This window comes from Zootoca vivipara, chromosome 16, assembly GCF_963506605.1.
Source record: "Zootoca vivipara chromosome 16, rZooViv1.1, whole genome shotgun sequence".
NCBI classification, from domain to species: domain Eukaryota; kingdom Metazoa; phylum Chordata; class Lepidosauria; order Squamata; family Lacertidae; genus Zootoca; species Zootoca vivipara.
The window spans coordinates 14,979,492-15,004,702 of record NC_083291.1 but is presented as its reverse complement, the minus strand read 5'-3'; the positions used below and the strand labels follow the sequence as shown (position 1 = coordinate 15,004,702).

At 47.5% G+C, this 25,211-nt stretch overlaps 1 protein-coding gene across 5 annotated transcripts; it reads left to right on the top strand.

Moving 5' to 3' along the window:
• The first annotated feature begins 4 nt into the window (after positions 1 to 4).
• Positions 5 to 25,170, top strand: PGAP4 (post-GPI attachment to proteins GalNAc transferase 4). 5 transcript variants are annotated; one of them, XR_009556887.1, is made up of 3 exons: positions 5 to 77; positions 9,609 to 15,085; positions 16,946 to 25,170. XR_009556887.1 is itself a non-coding variant. In XM_035140925.2 (2 exons), the coding sequence occupies exon 2, from the start codon at positions 9,710 to 9,712 to the stop codon at positions 10,898 to 10,900; it is 1,191 nt and encodes a 396-aa protein (XP_034996816.1). In that variant the 5' UTR covers positions 5,495 to 5,708; positions 9,609 to 9,709; the 3' UTR covers positions 10,901 to 15,512. The 5 variants fall into 5 exon arrangements, 1 of the variants encoding a protein (XP_034996816.1); XR_009556885.1 differs by lacking the exon at positions 5 to 77 and adding an exon at positions 5,495 to 5,708 and having other exon boundaries at positions 9,609 to 14,822; positions 17,932 to 25,170; XR_009556884.1 differs by lacking the exon at positions 5 to 77 and adding an exon at positions 5,495 to 5,708.
• The last annotated feature ends 41 nt before the right edge of the window (positions 25,171 to 25,211 follow it).

The following is a 25,211-nucleotide window of genomic DNA, read 5'->3' as shown; positions in this document are numbered from 1 at the left end:
TGTATGGCTACCAAAGCAACAGTTTGCCATAAATTCCGTTCACCTCAAGGGGAAGTGAGGGAGTTTGGCGGAAAGAGGTATGCATTTTTTTAAGGTTAGGAGAAAACTCGCTAGTTATTTTAGCAGTCTTCTTAATTCTGTAGGTAGCTGATCCTGTTTGGCTGGCTCAATAACAATCTACAGTATTATTGCACAACTATTGCGAATTTACTGGGCTATATTGGGTTTGGGATTTCTAAAAATATCATTATCACCATTTTTTTATGACGCCTTTCTGTAGTTAAAAACCATGTCCTGGGTGGCTTACAACATGAAAAGAATGGCATAATTACAAAAGTGAGTACATGTATACTATAAACAGTAAATAAAGCACATCAAAAAGTACACAACAAAACTGAACAATGTCCACATAAATCATTTGTTGTTGTTTAGTCGTTTAGTCGTGTCCGACTCTTCGTGACCCCATGGAACATAGCACGCCAGGCACTCCTGTCTTGCACTGCTTCCCGCAGTTTGGTCAAACTCATGTTCGTAGCTTCGAGAACACTGTCCAACCATCTTGTCCTCTGACGTCCCCTTCTCCTAGTGCCCTCAATCTTTCCCAACATCAGGGTCTTTTCCAAGGATTCTTCTCTTCTCATGAGGTGGCCAAAGTATTGGAGCCTCAGCTTCACGATCTGTCCTTCCAGGGAGCACTCAGGGCTGATTTCCTTAAGAATGGATAGGTTTGATCTTCTTGCAGTCCATGGGACTCTCAAGAGTCTCCTCCAGCACCATAATTCAAAAGCATCAATTCTTCGGCGATCAGCCTTCTTTATGGTCCAGCTCTCACTTCCATACATCACTACTGGGAAAACCATAGCTTTAACTATACGGACCTTTGTCGGCAAGGTGATGTCTCTGCTTTTTAAGATGCTGTCTAGGTTTGTCATTGCTTTTCTCCCAAGAAGCAGGCGTCTTTTAATTTCGTGACTGCTGTCACCATCTGCAGTGATCAAGGAGCCCAAGAAAGTAAAATCTCTCACTGCCTCCATTTCTTCCCCTTCTATTTGCCAGGAGGTGATGGGACCAGTGGCCATGATCTTGGTTTTTTTGATGTTGAGCTTCAGACCATATTTTGCGCTCTCCTCTTTCACCCTCATTAAAAGGTTCTTTAATTCCTCCTCGCTTTCTGCCATCAAGGTTGTGTCATCTGCATATCTGAGGTTGTTGATATTTCTTCCGGCAATCTTAATTCCGGCTTGGGATTCATCTAGTCCAGCCTTTCGCATGATGAATTCTGCATATAAGTTAAATAAGCAGGGAGACAATATACAACCTTGTCGTACTCCTTTCCCAATTTTGAACCAATCAGTTGTTCCATATCCAGTTCTAACTGTAGCTTCTTGTCCCACATAGAGATTTCTCAGGAGACAGATGAGGTGATCAGGCACTCCCATTTCTTTAAGAACTTGCCATAATTTGCTGTGGTCGACACAGTCAAAGGCTTTTGCATAGTCAATGAAGCAGAAGTAGACGTTTTTCTGGAACTCTCTAGCTTTCTCCATAATCCAGCGCATGTTTGCTATTTGGTCTCTGGTTCCTCTGCCCTTTCGAAATCCAGCTTGCACTTCTGGGAGTTCTCGATCCACATACTGCCTAAGCCTGCCTTGTAGAATTTTAAGCATAACCTTGCTAGCGTGTGAAATGAGCGCATAATAAGATCTAAACCAGGCGTCTCCAAACTGCGGCCCTCCAGATGTTTTTGCCTACAACTCCCATGGTCCCTAGCTAACAGGACCAGTGGTCAGGGATGATGGGAATTGTAGTCCAAAACATCTGGAGGGCCGAAGTTTGGGGATGCCTGATCTAAACACAGCTACAAAAAGTTACTATCAATAACAGCAAAAAAGAAAACACCCCCCCAAACAATAACTCTGCCAAAGAGTATGTATATTTGTATATTTATAAAGTTATTAAAGTTATCTGATAAAATTTAAATATGTAAATCAGGCATCCCCAAACTTGGCGCTCCAGCTGTTTTGGGACTACAATTCCCATAATCCCTGACCGCTAGTCCTGTTAGCTAGGGATGATGGGAGTTGTAGTCCCAGAACATCTGGAGGGCCAAGTTTGGGGGTGCCTGATGTAAATTAAGAGTTCTGGGGTACATTGGGAAGGAAATGCATATTTTGAAACCTGCAGAATCTCATGATTTCTAGTTTAGCCTTCTAGGTCTCTAGCTGGACTGGTTGGATGAAGTCTCCCCCCACCCTATTTTTGTTTTTATTGCAAATAATTAAATCAACAGGGAAGGTCTTTGATTCCCCTTCTTAAATATCCTTTTTCCTGCTTTTGTTTCTCTCAGGCCAGCAAGTCCCCAGGCACAAAAAATAGTGTGTGTGTGTGTGTGTGTGTGTGTGTGTGTGTGTGTGTGTGTGATCACCCACCTTAAACTAATCAGAACTGTGCTTCTTCAAATCTGTATATGTACCTTATTTCTTCCCTAGCTGGCTTGTCTCCTGAGACAGACAGGTGCCACAATCTAGCTTGCTGCAGTGCGTGAGAGAGATGTTGGAAGACAGAGAGAGAGAGAAACGATTTGTTTTTATTTCATTTCATGGCCACAAGGCAGAGGGCAGGGGGGGGGGGAGAACTTTCCACATGCTGCTTTTTGGGAGGAAAAATCAGCAGCACTTTTTCCTCCTTTGCTATAAGGGGGGGGGCTTCCTTTTCCCCCTTACTTGAAGGGCAACAGGGAATGTGGAGGGAATATGACTGCAACAGAGAAATGGGGGGGGGGGCTTTTCTGTTGTTAGTCACCCTGACTTCAGCATATTTTAGAAGTAGACTTGTTTCTGAACCTGGTTGTTCCTTATAACTTTCTTATGTCTTTCCTTCTCCGGGTTCAGAGGCAGTCTTTCTCTGAATAACCTGACAAAGACAAACATCAGAAATGCATTACTGGCCTCAGATCCTGCTTAGGGCTTCATTGTGCATCTGATTACCATTGTGGAAAGCAGGATGCTGAAGCCGATGGACCTTTGACATGATCCAGCATAGCTGCTCTTATATTCAAAGGGACCACCACCCCTTTTTAAATAAAAGATTGCTCCCTTTCCATGTGATTTCTTCAGTCCAGTTTATTTTTTTCCTGTGCTAACCTGTGAACACATTTCAAGCTGGCCTGATACTAGACTTTGGGGGGGGGGGGTTAAAAGGGGGGGGTTGACTGTTTATATTCTAATTAGTGAGCAGAAGTATTATTTGATTATTCTTTTGAGTATAGCTAAGGCTATTTGTTATTATTTATATGGTGGGTGTATTGTTTACTCATAAATGTTATGTTAGACGATATACTGATGGATTGCATTATTCCTCCCTCTGTTTCTTCTTCCCTTACGGTAGTGTGTGTGTGTGCGCGTGTGTCTGTGTCTGTGTTTATAGCTGTAAGCCACATGGAGATCTTTGGTTGGCAAACTTAAGTTTAATAAATAAAGATAATAAAAACTAGGGAGAGAAAACTATGTGCAACTAGAAGCATTTTAAAAGTGTTTGCATGTATAGTATTTTTGGCAATGGGTGCATTATGGTGTCATGAATGCATAAATTCCAAAACTCACATCGAAAGGTGTCTACCTTAATTTCTTAATCATAATCATAATACCGGTACATTGCTCATCTGGCTGGGTTCCACTCTGGCTGGCTTCCAGCACATAAAAACATAATAAAACGTCAAACATTAAAAACTTGCTTTTGTATTTCCTGTTACAAGGTATATCTCAGTTTTACTGGTATTGATATTTTCAACACAATTTGCTTATATATGATTCAGATTTAGCCCATTATTTCTGAAATGTTTCATAACCCTGGCATCTAATCCTTCCCGTTATTTTGGCTATTTCCAGGTATTTTAATACTTTTTGCTGCCTTTACTCCACCGTTGGTACCTGTTGTTGCTTCCACATCTTTGCTACCGTAGTAGCAGCCTCGCCCCAGTTGTTGCATACAGGAATATCTTATGATCACTTTTTTCAACATCTTCCCCGGCCATTCCCAGTAGAAATGCCTCTGGACTTTTCTTAAAATTATATCTGAATATTTTCTTCAATTCATTATAGATGTTTTCCCAATAGACTTAAATTTTATCGCATTTCCACCACATGTGGAAAAAGTCACCTCCTTTCTCCCCGCACTTCCAACATTTTTTGTCTCCTGTTCTGTACATTTTGGCTAGCTTGGTCAGGGTAAGAGACCACCTATACATCGTTTTAAATATATTGTCTTTCAGTATCTTTTAGTATATTTCAGCATCACACTTGCCATTTATAAGGTTATGAGAATTTGGTTTATTAGATTGAAGATGAGAAAAGACAAAATATAAATGGACTTCTCTTTAAGTAATTTGAACAAGGATGACACAGATGTTGACCAAACAATGTTAAAATAATTGTATAAATTGTAAATTGAACAAGTAGACAGAATAATGCGTAAGATAAAGACTATATAAGAAGACGGAAGAAAGAAGAATGGAAGTCAACTCTCAGGAATAAAGAATAAATTAAATGCTAAAGTATAACGGCAAATACAGTTTATAAAAATATGTATATGTTGAAATTGTAAGAAATACAGTATGAAATGTAAAATAGTATTTGCATGATAAAATAAAAATATGTATTTGAGGGGGGGGGGACTTCCTGATACAGCGCTGAAGGCAATCCTGCCTTCCATCTTACATGGAAGTTTTTCCCTTGTCCATAAAAGATGTGCAAAGAATAATGGAGTTTTCTTCATAGGAGACAATGGTACTCTGTTCACTCTTCTAGGAGCTGGGGTGCAAACAGCAAGGTTAAAACTTGCAGCCTCACCAAGCCAAAATGTTACCAGCTGCTGCCCTTGCCTGCTTTGAAGTGTTTTTGCATAGGGCATGTTATCCATCTGAATTGTGAAGCACAAGTTAACATGCATTGTTATTGTTACTGTTATTATTGAAAAATGTGCAAATTGATAAATGGAATGAATACCGTTAGCTCGGTTGGTAGAGCATGAGACTCTGAATCTCGGGGTCAAGGGTTTGAGCCACATGTTGGGCAAAAGATTCCTGCATTGCAGGGAGTTTGTGTAGGTGACCCTCTGATTCCTTCCAACCCTACAATTTTAGGATGCTATGAATCTCATCAGAAACCCATCGCCAAGCGTCTAGCCCAGGCATAGGCTAACTCGGCCCTCCAGATGTTTTGAGACTACAATTCCCATCATCCCTGACCACTGGTCCTGTTAGCCAAAGATGATGGGAGTTGTAGTCCGAAAACATCTGGTTTGCCTATGCCTGGTCTAGCCCTAGAAGACGCGCAGCACCAGCTGCTGCAGGCAACTGTGGTGTGTTTTTTTTATGGCTTGGGATTCCGCTCTGCGTCTCTCTCTCTCCCTGGCCGCGGTAGTCACATGTCCAGCCTTCATGTCTTTGATCCCACCCTCGTTGCCAGAGAGAGGCAGGCAAGGGAGGAAACAAAAACGGGGGGGGGGACCCTGCCGGCGAGCAGGAGAGCAACAAGCATACAGGAAAAAGCGGGAGGCGGACTCCGAACTGTTGCCGGGACGCGTAACGGGGCAACAGGGAGGACTCCGGATTAAGTGCCGGATCTGTTCCAGTGTGGGTTCAGCACGCTCTCCTCCCACTTGAGGGGCTTTCTTCGACTCGTATCTGGGCGATGGTGGTTTTCCCCCAGGTATGTGGGCGGCGGAAAGATCAGTTCCGTTTTTTAAACCTTCCTGTAAGCAGGTGGGAAGCTTGCCCGGGGCCATTTGGAAAAGGCATTTCTGTGCGTAAAGACGCACGAGGCGGGCGATTGGGGTTCAAGCATCCAGGCCGGCCCGAAATCTTTGTGGGGCTCCCTGCGACCTACGGCGGGCCTCCGGATGCTTTTCTTCCGATTATTATTGTGTGGTGCTCTAATTCACCCCAGCGCGTTGAGGGGGGATGGGGGCTACGGGAGCTGCTGATTCCGAGGATAATAATAGGGGTGTGTTATGCCGGAAACTAATTCCGGTTAACTGAGGCGGGGAAGAGCGAGCAGCAGGCGCGAGAGACACGAGGATTAAAATTTCCAAATACTACCTCAAAAGGGGTCTCCATTAGGGGAAGGAAGAGGCCGAGGTTGCCACTCCTTAAGAGAGTCGAATGGTTTAGCCCTGGGGGGAAAGGCGGAGCTGGGACCTAACGTCTGCAGGTACAACTTCATTCCACCTTCTTGAAATAGCTGCCTCGCCTTTCTAGTGTGAGTTTTCTTTAATCTCCCCTGCATGGCATTGTTTGTTACATGAATCACTTTAACTATGGGCACGGAAGCCACAGGATTTCTGCAAAACTCCTGCCAGCTGCCAGATCAAAATGAAGGCACGCTTGAGGTTGTTTTCTCTCTTCTAAATACTGTAGTTTTATGGGGCAACAGTGTTTCCCTCGCCCTGCTCCTCTATGGGCAGTGCGTTCACTTCTAGAAGGGCTGTCATGGCGTAAGAAACACTTCTTTGAAAAGAGACCTCTGACAGCTGCCTGGCGATGTTTCATAACACCATTCTAAGGTTGGAGGAGAGGCCCAGCGAGAGACCAGCTGGCGATACTTTGATTACCCTGCCCCATTCTCCTTTGCTTGACCTTACCTGTGTAAACTACCTTTGATACCATGTGATCTGTGCTTTGCCAACCTAAGTGACCTTGCACAGGTGTAAGGCGGTTGGCTAACGTCTCGCCTGTAGTGGAGTACAGTCATACCACCTCTTGCGAACGCTTCATGTTACGTTTTTTCGGGTTAAGAACACGGCAAACCTGGAAATGTTTACTTCCAGGTTTCACCGTGCGCGCATGCACAGAAGCGTTCTGCGCAGTTTGCACATGCGCTGAAGCACTCTATCGCGATTCACACATGCGCAGAAGCGCCGCTCTGGTTACGGACTTTTCGGGGTGTGAACGGCACCCCGGAACGAATCATGTCCGCAACCAGAGGTACCACTGCATGCCCAACGCTTCATTTCCTGTGGCAGTGCAAAAAAGAAAATTGCACAACTACATAAAACAAATGTATAAAAACCTTTGTCTAAAAAAGAAAGCTCTGCTTGAGTAGGGGAAACCTAGCCAGACCTGCTGAGAAGTCTCATTCTATAGATCTGTAGATTTGGAAGGGACCCTGAGGATCATCTAGTCCAACCCCCTGCAATGCAGGAATATGCTGCTATCCCATACGGGGATCAAACCTGCAACCTAGGCATGATCAGCACTTTGCTCTAACCAACTGAGCCATCTAGCCCAGGAAAATTCTAACACACTCTTTTCTTTTAGAGGATTATCACATAATCAACTTTAAACCACAAAAATAACCTTCATGAACAGGCCTTTCTTGTTCCAGGCAGGTATCTATGATAGTTTAATTCAGGGGTTCCCAACAAAATTTTCTCGAGGACCCCTCATCGAGCCGCTATTGTGACAAGGACCCCCATTAATTCCTAATCCTAAAATTAAAAAGTGAGAGCCAAATTAAGAGTCTTTTTATATTTTATATTTATACGTTTTTACAGTTGCTTGAACATCAAATGCATTATCTTCCTCTTCATCTGTAGGCCTTTGTCGTTTTAATGAACCACTTTTTAACCAACGGTCCATTTTTAACTACGCGAGCTGTAGCTTCCGCGAAAAACAACGCTTTGTTTACAAACACTACTGTTTTGCAAAGAGGCAGCGCGCGCCAGGGAGGAGGGAGGGGAATGGAGAAGACAGGGTACCTGCGCAGTAGCGCACAAATGAAGCCGACGCGCGCAAAGCATCTTGGGGAGGTGAGTGTTAGTAGAATGCGCGCGCTGCCTCTTTGCAAAACAGTAGTGTTTGTAAAGTGCCACCTAACGGCATACAGCAGAACTACTGCCTCTATCTAATTCTAGTTTTGTGCTAGACTCTGCTCATGCAGGAAGCGGCCAAAACAAAAAATCTGTTATCATACAAAATATATTTAATATATTTTTTATTCTAATAGCATCTTGCGGACCCCTCTGGCATAGCTCGCGGACCCCTGGGGGTCCCCGGACCACCTGTTGGGAACCACTGGTTTAATTTTAATCCTGCTCTTCAGCCAAAACAAAAAAAAGGCCCCCAGAACAACTTAGAAATCACTACAAACACGCTCAGAAACCAAGAAGACAAAAACTTCAGGAAAGAATGGGAAAAAATACATATTATTTATTTAGGAGACCGCTGTAAGCAGATGAAAACATTAGCAGGATTTTAATATCATTTGTAATGTAACAAATACTTTGGACAGTATGGACAGATAAAAAATAGAGATTATGAAATAATATACAGTTGAAAATGTTAACCATAAGACCCATGGAAGGGATGGTGAGTAATCTCTATATACGGATGTTTACTTGGTATTGTTATAAATTTACATTTGTAAAACTAAATGAAAACGATTTTTGGGGGGGGGGGATCACTACAAGCAATACAGCCAGCAGCCTCAGATGTTTAATCTTAAAAGGTGTAGCACAAAAGATTGCCCTACCCCAGATGCCCTCACACGACCACTTTGATTGGTGGAACTCACACTTCTATAGGAGCCGCACAATAACCGCACCCTAAGAACTAGATCGTTCAGTGTGGCTGCCTACTGATATCAGGCTGGTGCCTTCACTATGCTTTTTGGTCCCTGCTGAAGACATTGCTAATTTCAACAAGCCTACCCAGGTGTTTAGAAAGTTTGCATGAGTTTGGTCTATTCTGTTCTGGTTTCAGCTTTTCGTATGTTTGAAATTATAGCTGTGCTTTTTTTTTTAGTGCAGTGGTACCTCTACTTACGAATGTTTCTACTTACGAATGGAGCTCCGTCCGCCATCTTGGATGCGATTTAGATAGGATTTTTTCTACTTACGAATTTTTAGATAGGGTTGCTTCTACTTATGAATTTTTTCTCCCAATGCATTCCTATGGGATTCGACTTACAATTTTTTTCGACTTACAAATGTGCATTCGGAACGCATTAAATTCGTAAGATGTGGTCATCTTACTGGTTTTTTCTTTTTTTAAAAAACTGCTTTGAGGTTTTATCCCACAAGCAAGCAGTATAATAAATTTCATGAAATAAACAAGTAAAATAAATAACAGAAAAATGTACTGGGAAGGTAGAGAGCATAAACCCAGGCATAGGCAAACTCGGCCCTCCAGATGTTTTGGGACTACAATTCCCATCATCCCTGACCACTGGTCCTGTTAACTAGGGATGATGGGAGTTGTAGTCCGAAAACACCTGGAGGGGGCTGAGTTTGCCTGTGCCTGGCATGAACAATTTCAGGTGCAAGTTTTTGGTGAGAGGCTCTTTCAACAGCCAACTGGGGTGGGAAAGCTCAAAAAGCAGAGGCATGAAAAACAGCTGGGGTCTCAGCTGGAGCAACAGAGTGGCTTTGCACTCATTTTCTTCCTTCCCCTGCTTCAGCCTGGTGCAGTGCTTGCTTCCAGCAAGCTGGCTTTTCAGCAGAGGTGGTGTTGGCCCCTCGTCTTTTTCTATCCGCACTTCTGAATCAGCCTGATCTGATGCGATGCAATCCATAAATGTTGTTTCTCCCTCCTCCCCATCCTCTCTTCTCAGATCTGAGCCTAGCGATTCAGCTCCGCTACCCAACCGGCAGACCCTCTGGCCCGGAGGAATGGCCTGAGGCATGAGCCCGAGACCCCCTGGAAGTGACCGCCATGCTCCTGCGAGGACTACAGCCTTTTGGGAGGCTGTGCCGCTGGTCCAGCCCCTTCCTGCAGCTCCTTGCCTTGACGGCGGTGACGTTCTGCGTGCTGGCACCCCTGACTTGCCATCGCCTCCTCCACTCTTACTACTACCTGCGGCGCTGGTACCTGAGCCCCATGAGCCAAGACTTCCTCCGGCAGAACCAGGAGGACGGCCTGAGCGCCCTCCGCTACTTCGAGAGGCTGCAGCAGCCGCACAACGCCTCTAAGCTGGTGCCTGGTGAGGCCCACCGGACAAGCTTGCTCATCACCATCATCACGGTGCAGCGGCGTCCCGAGTTCCACTACGTCCTCCAGGTGGCGTCCCGCTTCCACCACCTGCTCCGGCAGTGCGGGGCCCCTTGCCGGCGCCACCAGATCCTGCTCTGCAACGTGGAGGCCCAGCCCGGCAGCCACGCAGACGCCCAGCTGCTGGCCGGCTTCTTTGGCGTGACAAACCGCTACGGCAGCCGGCAGGCTCTGGAGCCGTCGCTCAGCCAGTTTGAGAAGGAGAAACGGGATTACGCCTACTGCCTGGAGAAGTCGTTGCAGGACTACGACCCGGAGCACGTGCTGCTGGTGGAAGACGACGCTGTCCCAGAGGAGGATATCTTCCCGGTGCTGCACCACCTCTTGCAGGTCCGCTTTTCCAAGCCCCACCTCCGAGACGCCCTCTACGTGAAGCTCTACCACCCCGAGAGACTGCAGCGCTACCTCAACCCGGAGCCCATGAGGATCCTGGAGTGGCTCGGAGTGGGCATGCTGGGGGGCTCGCTGCTGGGGTTCGTGTATGCCTGTGCGGCCGGCCGCCCCAGCCCCAGCTGGCCCGTCGCCCTGTTTTTCGCCCTGTACAGCATGCTGCTGGTGGAGCTGGTGGGGCGTCACTACCTCCTGGAGTTGCGCCGCCTGGCCCCGCCCCTCTACAACGTCGTGCCTGCCACCGAGTGCTGCACCCCTGCCATGCTGTTCTCCGCCCCTTCTGCCCGCCGCACGCTGGGCTACCTGAAGAAGTTGCGCTGCCGGTCGGGTTTCGCCAAAGACACGGCCCTGTACTCGCTGCTGCGCACCAAGGGCGAGCGGGCCTTCGTGGTGGAGCCCAACCTAGTCAGGCACGTGGGGATGTTTTCAAGTCTCAGGGTAAACGTCAATCCCAAGCTGATTTGACTCCTCAGGTGTATGAAGAGCTGGAGCGGAGGGATCGGAAGCCCCTGGGTGAGGTCTGTTCCCAGATTGCCAGGGCAGGGGCTGAAGGCTTCCCATGAAATGCATGAGACAAACATGCTGAGGAAAATGCTGTAGATGAGCCTTCCCCCGCCCCTAAGATGCTAGTTTCCTATGGGTTTGGAGGGCATATGGCCTAATTAGTCCCCCTCTCCCCATGTCTCCATGATGATGGTGGTGATATGGCAGCTCAGTACAGCTTTGGCCATCCCATATTGGGTCTGGTGTGGGGCAAGTAATGATGGGACTGGGTCAGTGGGGAGGGGGGTTTCAGGCACCGCCTATAAGCTGACTCGCAGCACCTGCGAAGCCCCACGCATGGTGCAAGCGCCAACACTCAGCTGGTTGGTGGTGGTAGCAGAGAATCATGCAGGTTGCTTTGAAGGCCCGGTGATTCGCCACTTGCCGGGGCTTCAAAGCACCATGCACCAAGGTGGTGAAGATGGATATCCTGGTGTCATTTTGACATCGGGTGATGTCAGGCGATAGTGTGGCCCTGCCCACCTCCGCTACTTCGAGGGGGGGGAGGTAAGGATCCAACCCGCCAGCTGGATCCAATCCCCATCCCTGGTGCAAGGCGAAAAGGGGGAGATGCACAAGGAATCAGAAATAGTGCAGTCCAGCAATAGCTGTGTCACATGGGGCTTCTGCTCATTTCTTGGTGCTCTCAGCAGATAAATAATACGACAGCACAAAGCTCAACAATGGGATGAAGATTGCAAAGGTGGTACTTTTTTAATAAATTCTTTAAAATAGCTTTATATCCCCTACAATAAACTATTTTTAAAAGACATTTTCCCTTGAATGAAAACTCCTATTGTCTTTTTAGAAGACAGAACTATTTTGTAAACAGCTTTAGCCTATATCAAATACAAGATAATTTTCCAGAAAGAGGGTGCCTTCACCGTTGTCTTAATATCTGTTGTTTGTTATGTCATTGTTTCGTCAAGCGTCTCGCCCACTAGCAGTATCTACCCTGCTTTTACTTGGAGCCAGTTTATGTGCTTTTGCTGATGTGGTACAGTCCTCTCGCAGGACTGCACTAGTTCCAAATACACTAGATAGAATTGCCTGCACGATTTGAATTAGTCTCCTTGCACAAGGAAACCCTTCACATTGGCCAGAAGTCTTGGTTGCCACTACGGCCCTAGACAGAGAGATTGGGTGATATTTGTGCTCTTACCAAACACTCCTTGCCCTCCGTTCTTTCTCCACCTTGCCATATTCTTCTCAAGGCGGGAATAACAGGAAGTGTTTTCTCCAGTTTCCCACCTACCTCCTTCAAACGTTTGCTTTCCTTGGAAGCTAACCAAGGTTGCTCAGAAGCTGAGCACTATCTAGAAATTGTCCTGCCAGCAAGTTTCAGCCTTCCTGCTTCCTCTCATTTCTTCTGCAAACTCCTGCCAAAGGTGCTAGTCAACTTCTCCTGCCAAAGGTGCAAGTCCATCTGACTTTTCCTTGGAAACAGACTCTTTCACAAGCCATTAAGTGCCTTTGCTGGATGTCATACACATACGGTACACAGTTTCTGAGCAGCCTCTTTTTTTTTGCACTTAATCTCTAGAACAGCAAGATTTTTCCCTTGCCTGTGTTTTCCTTTCTCCTCTCAGAAGTCAATTGCACATTGTTTTCTTTAAATGAGAGCTCATCTGTAACTAAATGTTTCTTTCTTTCTTTCTTTCTTTCTTTCTTTCTTTCTTTCTTTCTTTCTTTCTTTCTTTCTTTCTTTCTTTCTTTCAAGCAAGTCCTCCAAACAAGACACACCTGACCATAAGACACACTTAGTTTTCAGAGGAGGAATGGGGGAAAGCCCCATTTTGGGGGGGATCAGCTCATAGTCCTGCAGCTTCTTTTGCAAAGAGGAAAAGCCCCATATCAAAGTTGTTGAGTTTACTTTGCAGAGGGAAAAATCCTGTTCAACTCACAGTTCTGCAGCTTCTGATAATCTAATCAGCCAGATAATCCAATCAGCCAGTCACATGTTGCTGGGGAAACAAACAGCCTCCCTCTGCAGAACATTCAACAATGGAGGCCTGGGCAAAGGGGCAGGCGGAGAAGGGAGCTAGCTTCCCTTATCTCCCCTCCTGATCTCTTTCAATCAGCTGCTGAGCCGCTTCTTTTCAACACCCCTCTTCCCCTCTTGTTAGCCTTTAGCTCTTTCTTTTTTTCAAAAAAAGCACGATCTGCCTTTTGCCCCTGGAGAAATCGGCTCTAGGGACCACACATTCGCTCCATAAGACGCACAGACAGTTCCCCTTACTTTTTAGGAGGAAAAAAAGTGTGTCTTATGGAGCGAAAAATATGGTAAATCCTCCTTAGCTCATGTGGCATTGTGCTGCTGAATCCTCCTCACTTTATTCAGAAAAGGGAAAGGGGGAGTCCAGTAGCTTCAAGTTTTTCACAGCAATACAGAGGTGAAATTAAAAATATACTCCCCATTTATTCCTCAGAAATGTGAGGGAGCTTCCTCGAGGCCTACTTAAAACAGTGGGGGGGGAACAAGTGGCCCTCCAGTTGTTGTCTGAGTCATCATCCAGCATAACCAGTAGCCAACGATGCTGGGTGTTGTAGTCTAGCGACATCCTGATTCAAGTTATAGAAGAGAATGGAGTGATTAAGCCTGATCAATGTATCAATACATTGCCCAGGAATGGTTTGAGGGCCAGAGCATGGTGGCACTTTCACCCAGCAGTATATCACAAGTGAAACCGCCACCACTTGTAAGTGCCCAGCGCATGGAGGGAGGGAGCAACGAACTGCATTGGCCTCGGCCCCAAGAGATAAGATAAGATAAGATAATCTTTATTGTCATTGTCCCCTTGCGGGAACAACGAAGTTACTCCGGTTATCACATCCACTCAGATAAAGCATTCCACATAATCCAAAATTACTACAAAACCCTAATTAAAACAGTGCAATACAATACAATACAATATAACAAGTAAAATAAGATGACTTCAGAGTCCAGACTTTCCATTTAAGACCAAAATCGCTCTAGAGAAGAAACTGTTCTTGAGACGGCTCTTTCTCAACTGCATTGTTCTATATCTCCGTCCCGATGGCAGGAGCTCAAAGAAATGGTGACCAGGGTGCGTTGGATCTCTTGATATGTCTAGTGCTTTTCTATGGCCCCTGGTGGTATAGATTTGTTCTAAGGTGGAGAGTGAGCAGCCAATAATGCTCTCTGCTGTTTTAATAATTCTGCACGGCCCTGCTCTATCCTGAGAAGTACAGCTTCCGTACCACACACATAAACCGTACGTGAGCACGCTCTGTATGGCACAGTGATGTAAGGCAAGCAGCAGCTTTTGTGGAAGGTGGTTTTTCCTTAGAATTCTCAAAAAGTACAGTCTCTGCTGCACCTTCTTCACAAGCCCCCTACAGATCCTGTAGCTCAATGCCTAGAAATCTAAACGTTACCCTCTCCACACAGATTCCGTCAATCAAAAGTAGCTGGACCTCATTCTTCTGTCTCCTAAAGTCCACCACAAGCTCCTTTGTTTTCTTTGTATTTATAAGTAAGTTATTAACTCTCCACCACTCTGTCAGCCGCTCCATCTCATCTCTATAGTCCATTTCACCCTCCTTATCAGAGATGAGCCCGATCACGGTTGTGTCATCTGCAAACTTGACAACCCTATTACTAGGGTAAGCAGCAACACAATCAGACGTATAGAGAGTATAAAGGAGCGGATTAAGCACACATCCCTGTGGTGTTCCTGTGTTAGTCCTAAGCATATTAGAGGTATATGGGCCCAACCGGACTCTCTGGGAGTGATCTGACAGGAAGTCCAATATCCACCCACAGAGTGATAGCGGGAGCCCCAGATTTCCCAATTTAGTCATCAGATGTCGCAGTAGAATGGTATTATCCGCCCTCACCCCTCCCCTCAGGTGGGCGAGGTTTGCGACACCGTGCGGGGCTTACCTGGCTGGTGACGCCTACCTGGCTGCGTTGGGCCTATGACCTGCCACCCGGCCAGCGAAGACAAAGGGCACCTGGCCGGAGGGGGCGGGAGTAAGGCCAAAGAAAAGGGACTGGAGCACCGTGGCGAAGCCTCTTTGTCCTTCTTCCTGCTCCAGTCAAGGTTCTCTCCTGGATCGTCGCTGGATTCCACAGGGCTTGAGGTAGGCCTCCTTGTCCTTATGAGGGTTTTGGCTGGTTACTTTTAATTGTCCTGAGGGGGCTGTGTTGCCCCCCCCAGCCGAACTGAGGGCCTTGCAGCCCTGGGATTGGGAGGGTTACGATGGGGAGCCCTGGATCAGGATCGGCGGCGTCTGCGGCCTCGGCTTGGGGCCGGGGCTGCATGGGGGGGTTGTGCCGCTTCGTGCCCCCCCCCATGGTTGGTTTTCGCAGAGCGTCTTTTCGCCGGGAGGCCTCGGTTTTCGCGGGGCCTCCCGGCCGCCGAAATGCGGCCACGGCTTGGGGCCGGGCCGCATGGGGGGGGTGCCTGCCGCTTCGCGCGGCCTCCTCTCCCCCCCCGGAGCGTCATTTTTGCCGGGAGGCCTCCCTTTCGCGGGGCCTCCTGGCTGCCGAAATGCGGCCGCGAATTGGGGCCGGGCCGCATGGGGGGGTGCTGGCCGCTTGCGCGGCCTCCCCCCCCCGGAGCGTCTTTTCGTCGGGAGGCCTCGGCTTTCGCGGGGCCTCCCGGCTGCCGAAATGCGGCCGCGGCTTGGGGCCGGGCCGCATGGGGGGGGTGCCTGCCGCTTCGCGCGGCCTCCTCTCCCCTCCCAGAGCGTCTTTTCGCCGGGAGGCCTCGGTTTTCACGGGGCCTCCCGGCTGCCGAAATGCGGCCGCGGCGTGGGGCCGGGCCGCATGGGGGGGGTGCCTGCCGCTTCGCGCGGCCTCCTCTCCCCCCCCCCCCCGGAGCGTCATTTTCGCCGGGAGGCCTCCCTTTCGCGGGGCCTCCTGGCTGCCGAAATGCGGCCGCGACTTGGGGCCGGGCCACATGGGGGGGTGCCGGTCGCTTCGCGCGGCCTCCCCCCCCCCCCGGAGCGTTTTTTCGTCGGGAGGCCTCGGCTTTCGCGGGGCCTCCTGGCGGCCGAAATGCGGCCGCGGCGTGGGGCCGGGCCGCATGGGGGGGTGCCTGCCGCTTCGCGCGGCCTCCTCTCCCCCCCCCGAGCATCGTTTCGCCGGGAGGCCTCCCTTTCGTGGGGCCTCCTGGCTGCCGAATTGCGGCCACGGCTTGGGGCCAGGCCGCATGGGGGGGTGCCGTCCTCTCCGCTTCGCGCGGCCTCCCCCCCCCCCCACGGGAGCGTCCTTTTCGCCGGGAGGCTTTGGCCTTCCCCGGGGCCTCCCGGCCGCCAAATGCAGCCGCGGCGTGGGGCCGGGCCGCATGGGGGGGTGCCTGCCGCGTCGCGCGGCCTTCCCTCCCCCAGGAGCGCTGTTTCCTTCGCCGGGAGGCCTTGGCCTTCGCCGGGGCCCCCTTGCCGCAAACAAGAACAGACAAACAACAAGAAACAAACAAAGCAAAGATAAGCTCATCTGGGAGCAGAGGGTGGAGGGAAGCCGAGCAGAGCTGCCATTTCTTTAAATAAATCCTCGCAGCATATTCAATAATGGTATGCCAATAGGGCAATGTAGCCTAGGATAGGGGGAAATTATTCATCAGTTTATGCATATGTGGAACTGTCACTGATAGACAGAGGCACAGGGCATCAGTGCAATGGGCGATAAAACAGAGGTTGGTTGTTCATGCCCACCCAGGGGCAGATGTGGGCAGGATTCATGAATTGCAGGGGGTTGAGCTAGATGACCCCCAGGGTTCCTTCCAACCCCGCAATTTTCATTAGCAAGGAGTGCAGCCAATGAGAATACAGGCAAATCCGAAGAGCCCAGTGACCTTTTCTGAGAAGCAACCTTTCCAACGTTGCACCATGGCGGTGCTAGGGCCGGTTGGGATGTCCTTCCCGGGTCCAAAAAGGGCATGTGGTGTTTATTGTGATTCAGTTGGCATGATTTTAATCTTTTTTATTCTTTTCACACAGTTTAGCGTGCGTGTGCGCAGTTAGGTTGGCTGGTTCTGTCCTGAGTTTAGGTGATCGGTCAGACAAATAGCAAATCATATCACATACCATTTAAAAAATAAATAAATAAAATAAAATAAAACAAAATAGATAAGAGAGAGCGAGTGAGAGAGGTTTATAAATTAACAAATAAACAAACAAACAAATAAATCCAAGTTTGTCTAGAGCAGCATAGACGCCCTTTATCCTCTAGGTTGCAGGTCATGGCCAACGGAAGAGAGGAGAGTTCCCCCCCTCGTCCAGCTGAGCGTGCCTCCAGGGCCTCAGCAAAGGGCACTCCTAGCAACGCGGTTAAAGCAGCCAAGAAGATTTAAAAAAGGGCGTTATCGTCGGGCAGGAAAGTCCCTCCCATGAAATTAGTACTCCCTAAGAGAAAGGTTAGGGTGGATCAATTGGACGGTCCCTCCACCTCTGAGGCTGGGCTCTACCGGGCCTCCCCTAAGGTGATAAGATGTGTTTCACCACCTGAGTTGGTTTCTGAGAGCGATGCTTCATGGGCCAGTGTCGACGAGCTGCAGGAATTAAGGCGAAAAAACCGTATCCTGCAGCGTCGTCTGGCTAAGGCCAGGGATAGGTCAGGATCCCCTCATAGACGCTCGCGCGTAGGGAGGCGTAAGCACAGGCGCAGGTCACCGGTTTCCAGCTCGACAGACAGCTCCTCCAGCCCCGATTTGCGCAGGACACGACGCGGGAAGAAGAGGTCGCGCAGTTCTAGAAAACATGGGCGCAGGCGCCAGAGGGATTCTTCGGATTCTTCCGACTTGTCAGGTACGTATGACTCCTCCAGCGATGAGTCTGATGAGGAGCGTTGCAAGGGCTTCTGGGTCACAAATAGCAAGGCTCCCGGATTGCCGAGCTGGATCTGGGAACGGCGCACTCGGCGTCACCGCCGCGCCTTTGGGGCCAAGGAGCCGTGTGGCGAAGATGGATTGGATGCTAAAGGGAAGGTATTAAATGCCGAGGTGAAATCTACAAAAAGCAGTCTGGCATAGCTCCCCCGCTGCTCCAAATGTGCAAGAACAGCATGGAGGGCAATCGCCACGGCATCCTCTGTTGATCTTTTTTGTTTTATAGGCAAATTGGAATGTGTCCAATCCCTCTGGTAGGCAGGTAATAACATAATTTCGTACCAGCTTTTCAAAGCACTTTAGGATTATGGGTGTGAGTGCTACTGGACGAAAGCCGTTCAGATTCTCTGGATTGGATTTTTTTTTTGTATTGGAACAATAATAGAAGACTTTAGGCGAGATGGAACAGTAGCCTGGGCTAGGGATCAATTTGAAATCCCAGTGAAGACTCCTGCTAGTTGACCTGCACAGTCTCTCAAAACCCTTCCAGCTACTCCATCCGGCCCTGTAGCCTTCCTTGAGTTGATTCCCTTCAGCACCTTCCTCATCTCTCCTTCCTCCACGTTGAATTTGTACCGATGATGGCGACGGTGGTGATGGTGACCAAGCCTCCACAGGTGTCACTACAGATGTTGCTTCAAAATGGGCAAAAAAGACATTCAACTCCTCTCCAAGGGATGCCCCTCCCTCGTCTACCAAGGAATCTTTGGATTTTTGCCCTGTCAATTCCTGTACACCTTGACACACCTGCCTGGCGTTATTATTCTGTAGGTGATCCCCCAGCCGCTGTTTATATGCCTCCTTGGCCACCCGGATACCTCTCTTTAAATCTGCTCTGGCTAAGCTGTAAAACATCCTATTTCCACTTTTAAAAGCAGCATTTCTTGCCTTTAGCAACCCCCATACCTCCCTTGTCATCCAGGGCTTCCTGTTTGGGTAGCTCTTTATCCTGCACCTCTGTGTTACGTTGTCAGTGCAGGACCTGATGTAATCCAACACTTCCTCAGTAAGAGTCTCTACATCCTGTTGGACAAATACCTCCCAATCTGTGTCTTGAAAACAGCCTTGTAGCTGTTGAGATGCTTCAGCCGGCCATATTGTAATATTCCTCTTTATTGTTAGAATCTGTTTCCTCAGTGGAATGTATACAGGAGTCAGGAGCAAGGACACATGATCAGATTGACGTAGGTGCGCCAGCGGTTCAGCCTTATAGGCCTGTTTGACATTTGTATACAGTCCAGAGTCCTTTCCCCCCTGGTTGCACACACTATATGTTGATAAAATGTAGGTAGGACCACTTTCAAATCTGCCTGGTTGAAATCCCCGCATACAATAAATGCAGCCTCAGGATACTTGCATTGTTGTCTGTTAACAGCATCATGCAGGCAGAGGTGTAGCAAGCCCAGGTGGTACCCGGTGCGGATTTTTTTTTGTCAACCCCCCCCCCCACGCGGCTCTGGCAAAAAGTGAAAAACATGAATTGCAAAAAAACTAGAGCTTACAGAACAAAACTGACTTCAGATATGAAATCAGCATTGAAAGAACATATAAGAACAGTTGAAAAATCTCATGCAACAGAAAATGAAAAAAAAAGTTTCCCAGTGGGGGGGGGCGCCGAGTGTCACCCCCCCTCCAGGGTGGCACCCGGGGTGACCCACCCTCTTGCTACACCACTGCATGCAGGAGACCTAATGCCTCATTGATGTTCGCATCAGGTGCAGTGTATAGCCTACTATACTAATAATAATAATAATAATAATAATAATAATAATAATAATAATAATAATAAATTTTTATTTATACCCCGCCCTCCCCAGTCAAAAACCGGGCTCAGGGTGGCTGACACCAACAGAACTACAATAAAACATAAAAACAATTAATTAAAATACAGATTAAAATACAGTATTAAAATTTAAAGTGCAGCCTCATTTCAAGTAGTCCATAAGTCCAAGCCGTGAGGGAGGAAACACAGGGGTCAGGCTGAGTCTAACCCAAAGGCCAGGTGGAACAGCTCTGTCTTGCAGGCCCTGCAGAAAGATGACAGATCCCGCAGGGCCCTGGTCTCCTGGGAAAGAGCGTTCCACCAGGTTGGGGCCAGTACTGAAAAGGCCCTGGCTCTAGTAGAGGCCAATCTAGCCATCTTATGACTCGGGATCTCCAGAATATTATTGTTTGTGGACCTTAAGGTCCTCCGTGGGGCATACCAGGAGAGGCGGTCCCGTAGGTACGAGGGTCCCAAGTCGCATAGGGCTTTAAAGGTCAAAACCAGCACCTTAAACCTGATCCTGTACTCCACCGGGAGCCAGTGCAGCTAGTAAAGCACTGGATGAATGTGATCCCGCGGCCGGAACCCTGTAAGGAGCCTTGCTGCGGCATTCTGCACCCGCTGGAGTTTCTGGGTCAGCCTTAAGGGCAGCCCCGCGTAGAGCGAGTTACAATAGTCAAGCCTGGAGGTGATCGTCGCATGGATCACTGTGGCCAGATCGGGGCGAGAGAGGTAAGGGATCAACTGCTTGATGCAGCGGAGATGGAAAAATGCCACCTTTGCTGTGGATGCAACCTGCGCCTCCATGGAAAGGGAGGCGTCAAAGGTTACACCCAAACTCTTGACAGAAGGCGCTGGTACCAATTGAGCCCCTGCAAGAGATGGGAGTTGGCCCCCCCAACCCCATGTCGTCCCGACCCAGCCAGAGGACCTCTGTCTTCGAAGGATTTAGCTTCAGTCAGCTCCCACGTAGCCATCCAGCCACAGCTTCCAAGCACCTGGTGAGTGTGTCCGGGGCCGAGGCAGGGCAGCCGTCCATCAACAGATAGATCTGGGTGTCATCAGCATATTGATGACAACCCAGCCCAAAACTACGGACAATCTGGGCAAGGGGGCGCATAAAGATATTAAAAAGCATTGGGGAAAGGATTGCGCCTTGCGGGACTCCACACACCAATCAGTACTACTGTGAATTCTCGGGGGATATAAATAGGTCTACATTTAAGCGTCATAAATTCCACTGTTGGGGAACAATTACTAGCTATCACAGTGTGGTTTGTGCACCAGCAGTTGTTCACATATGCACACAACCCCCCCCTTCTTTTACCAGAGTCCTCTGTTCTATCATGACAGGACACTGTATAGCCTGTTAGTTCTATGGCTGAGTAAGGTATAAGTGGTGTCAGCCAAGTTTCTGTAATCAGCAGAAAACAGCATTCACTCACAGTTCTCTCAGTTGCCACCCACAGCTTCCACTCCTCCAGCTTGTTCACCAAAGATCTCACATTTGCATAAAAAATGCTAGGAAGCGGTAAATTATAATGCTGTGTCTTCAACCTTAATTGCCTTAGTCACCTTCCTCCCCTGCAACCTCTCTTCTGTTTACGGTCTCTCCTGTGCCTCTTTCCTCCACGGTTCTTTGAAGTCAAAAAAATCTTCCTTGCAGACACAGAGACACACACAATTTATGGAGTGCTCGCTCCGTAGCCGAATAGATAACATATCCTGTTGACTATAAACAAGTCTATTTTGGCAAGACAAGAAAGCCAAGTTCTGAGTTAGGGAGCAACCAGCCGCTGCGTCTCAGTGTGCCGCCATCTTGGGGAGGTGTTGGGGTGAAACCACTGCTCCTGCCGAGGGAGCTGAGGCGCTTTCACCCCATCGCCTCGCGGGGCTGGGGCCGACACAGCTCGTTCCTCTCTCTGCTTTTCAACATTGCAATGTATCACAGTATCATGATGTTTGGTTGGTGATACATCACAATGCTGAAAAGCCCTAGCCCTAGGGGTGGTGTGAAGCATTTTTGTCTCCTCAGGCCCTTAATTCTACTGGCATTCTAATCCTCAGGAACGGAACGGGCCAAAATGAGGCAGAGCAATGGCCCATACCCTCCAACTCCTGGATTGAAAAATCTGGGATCAGCAGTGGCATGGCACCGGAAGTCACTTCTACACGACGGCGCGGCACCGGAAGTCGCTTCTACGCATGTCCAGACATGCGCAGACAGCCAGGAGCCGGGACATGGCCGCCGGCAGGAGCTTTACGGGATATTTACGGGATATAATCAATTTGGGATGACAGCGGGAAACGGTAACAAAATATGGGGGTTTCCCGCGCAAAACTGGAGACTTGGCAGCTATGCAGTGGCCTCTGTCCAAATGGGCGGACACACACAGCCTAATTTTTCAGTAGTTGGTGGCATTTAGTGCGTTTCTCATAAGCTCCATATTGTGGCAGTGGAATGGTGTGTTCAGTCCTCAGGGCCTAAGGGAGGAATAAAGAAGGGAGGAATCCTCTACTTCACTTCAAAGCATGCCTGGCAACGCAAGGGCAAAGGTGTCAGGGAGCCAAAAGTTTCTAATCTAAAAACAAAAAGAGCTGTGTCCTGCACTTGCCTGAAGCCTACCCACCCCGAGGAGGCTATAGCCACCATATGAAACAAAGGTGAAGGAAAGGGTGGAAGAATGTGGAGGTCCCCCAAGCAAAGCTGGGAAATGGGAGCTACTGCCGTGTTAGTTGAAAGCTGCCTGTAAGGAGGATCATCCTTGGAAACGGCAGATTTCTAAGCACTACCTCTATACCTCTGCATTATTTGTTGACTTTTTGAGTCAGAGATCTTTTTTCTTTTTTACTCTGGTGTCCTGGAAAATAGCCTGTCCATTGATGGTTGCATACGGATGGTTCATTTCCATGATTAGTTGCATGCTTGGCACTTAGCAGAAACATGTGCAACTATCCAAATTTGTGCAAAGAGCCACAAGGAAAACAAGCTATTTTCTTGTAAGAGCTGTTGCAGCGCTGTTTTCCAGCAGACTTCTTGTTGTGTGGTTACATTGTCCTTTCCCGTTGTCAGGATGATACAGGGTCCCTTATTTTCACCACGTGGTGTGCGAGAACTCGGCTCAGGATAGTTTCAGCTGTGTGTACGGATTTGTAATGAAACCAAACTCTGCAGAAGCAGTGGACCCAAGCATGGACGCAGCTAGAGTCACTGAGGGCTGATTTCAGCGTTGCAATGCCATGTACACAGGCTGCCTAAAACTATGCAGTTTTTGTTTTCGCAAGCTCTATGCTGCATGTTATCAGTGCACATACCATGTGCATCAACTTGGTGTCAGTTTTTGAGCTTTTGCTGATATGGTACAGGCCTCTCGTAGTAATGTACACGAAGATTTTACACACCAGCGTCCACAAGTGTCCTCATGCCCTGGCTATGAGCATGAACCAGGAGCTCCCCACTTTCAAACCTTACTTCTGGCTGCAGTCTTACAAAATGGTTACAATAGGCAAAATGGGAGGAGCCTGCTGGAAGAGCCTGCTGGGGTACAAAATCAAATAAATGAATTATTGATTGGGCAAACTGGATACCGTAAGCGTGTGGGTCTCACTCCTGGTATACCTTACAGGGCTAGGTAATAGAATGTGAACGGCTCCAAATGCTTGAAAGGAATTGCATAAATCCTAAGTACCGTAATATCAACAAGCTGGCTCATGTGCTAAGAGGCTTTTGAATGCCATGCTTTCACTTGCCTGCCACATGAAGGACTGTCAAATGAAGGGTTTTCGGCTGGCAACACAGCTACATGGTGACACACGATTTGTATCAACAGACAAGAGTAATATTAAAGGAAAAGTTGGTTTACAGATCAACTTCATTTGCTTTTGGGCTACCCCATTTGTAAACTTGATCTGTTTATAAGTGTTAGGAGGGGGGTACGTGGGTGGTGGTGGTGGTGGTGGTTGTTTTGCTTTGTACGGAAATTTGTATCAGATGTTCTGATTTTAGGGCTCTAGCCCCCAAACTTTATTTATTTATTTATTTATTTATTTATTTATTTACTTACTTACTTACTTACTTACTTACTTATTTATTAAAAATCTTGCTTTTTCGGAACTCCAATCACAAAATGAAATCCCCAGTGAATGCAACCAAAGATACTGTTTTTACAACCCCCTTTTCCGTTGCATAGAGCCAGTCTGCTTCCACCTGGGAGAAACCAGCCACAAGGGGGTGCTGCAGTACAGAAGAGTGTTGGCTGAGGGGCTGTCTGAAAACCTCTAAGCAGAATGCGCTTACAGTATTTCACATGGGTGTATTTCACAGAGGTGGATGCTACTCACAGGGAGAACGTAGTCTCAAAAGGGGGTCATTCGGACCCTGAAAATGATAACACAAGTCTGATGATGGTTGCAAATGTTCCATGTGCCACTTGATAAACCCATTTTGAAATCTCAAGAGAGCTGATTCCCTAGGGAGATCAAGTTGCAAAGGAAGGAGGGGGAGGTCTTGTGTTTCTAATAGCTGGGGGTTTAAATGTTTTGGTTTAATGAGGGTGTTTTCCCCCAACAATAAAGTGATGAGAACAAATTGTGCCAGTGTTCTTATTCATGAATTTCCTCTATAGCCCAACTCTTTAACCCCTGTGTTTTTAGGAAGTCAGAAACTGTTGTTATTATTATTATTATTTTAAAAAAAATATTGGACGAGGGTGACATTTTCATGGGCCGATGGTATTGCTATACTTAAAATAATAAAAAGTCCATCCAAAGTTTCTGTTCATATTCTTATCATTACGGTAAGAACTTTAAAAAAAAATCCAAGGCATGGTGAATTCTATAAATTCCATGGCGAAAGCTAGAACAGCAACCAGTAATTACTGGTGGAATTGCTGTGTCACACATAGATAAATATAACCAGACACTCTCATTAAGTACTATGTTGTGAATCCTAATAAACATTCATAAATCATAATACTGTAAACCTAGTAAATCATAATGAGCATAGCAAATCATGATAAACCAACTCATAATAAATAATAAACCAACACACACACTTACATACCAAAACTGACAAAACATACAAATCATAAGAAAGAAATAAAAAAGAATACAAAAAAGAGGAATAAAAAAACAAGATAGGATTTATGAATGTGTGGTTATGATTTGTGATTTGTGTTTTTGATTTGTGATTATGTTTGTTTATTATGATTTGTGAATGTTTTAATAAGAAATAAAGTGGATTTTAAACTTAAAAAAAACCTTTAAAAAAATAATTACTATGTTGTGGTGGTACAAGAATTTTAGATATGGGAAGCAAAACAGTTGAATGGGGGACTCTTCAAGCTGACAGGACCTGTTCCGCTTTGAAGTCCAAAATTTCAAATCAAAGAATTCTTAGCCCAGGAGTTTCCCAGGAATCACCCAGGAATCTTATCAGTAAATCCAGATTTAGCTTCTGCCCACCTGTGACCTATAAGACTACCTCTTATAAGGTGGGGTTAGGTTGTATTTCTCTCAATGATCAGGCATGGTCCAAGACATTTTTCTTCCTTAGGCAAAGGGCATGAGGGCATCGCCTCCCATTCCATGTTCAAAATCTCACCGGCTGGCTGTT

Excerpts from the sequence above, each read along its gene's own strand:
- PGAP4 (XM_035140925.2), top strand. The coding sequence starts at position 9,710 with ATGCTCCTGCGAGGACTACAGCCTTTTGGGAGGCTGTGCCGCTGGTCC.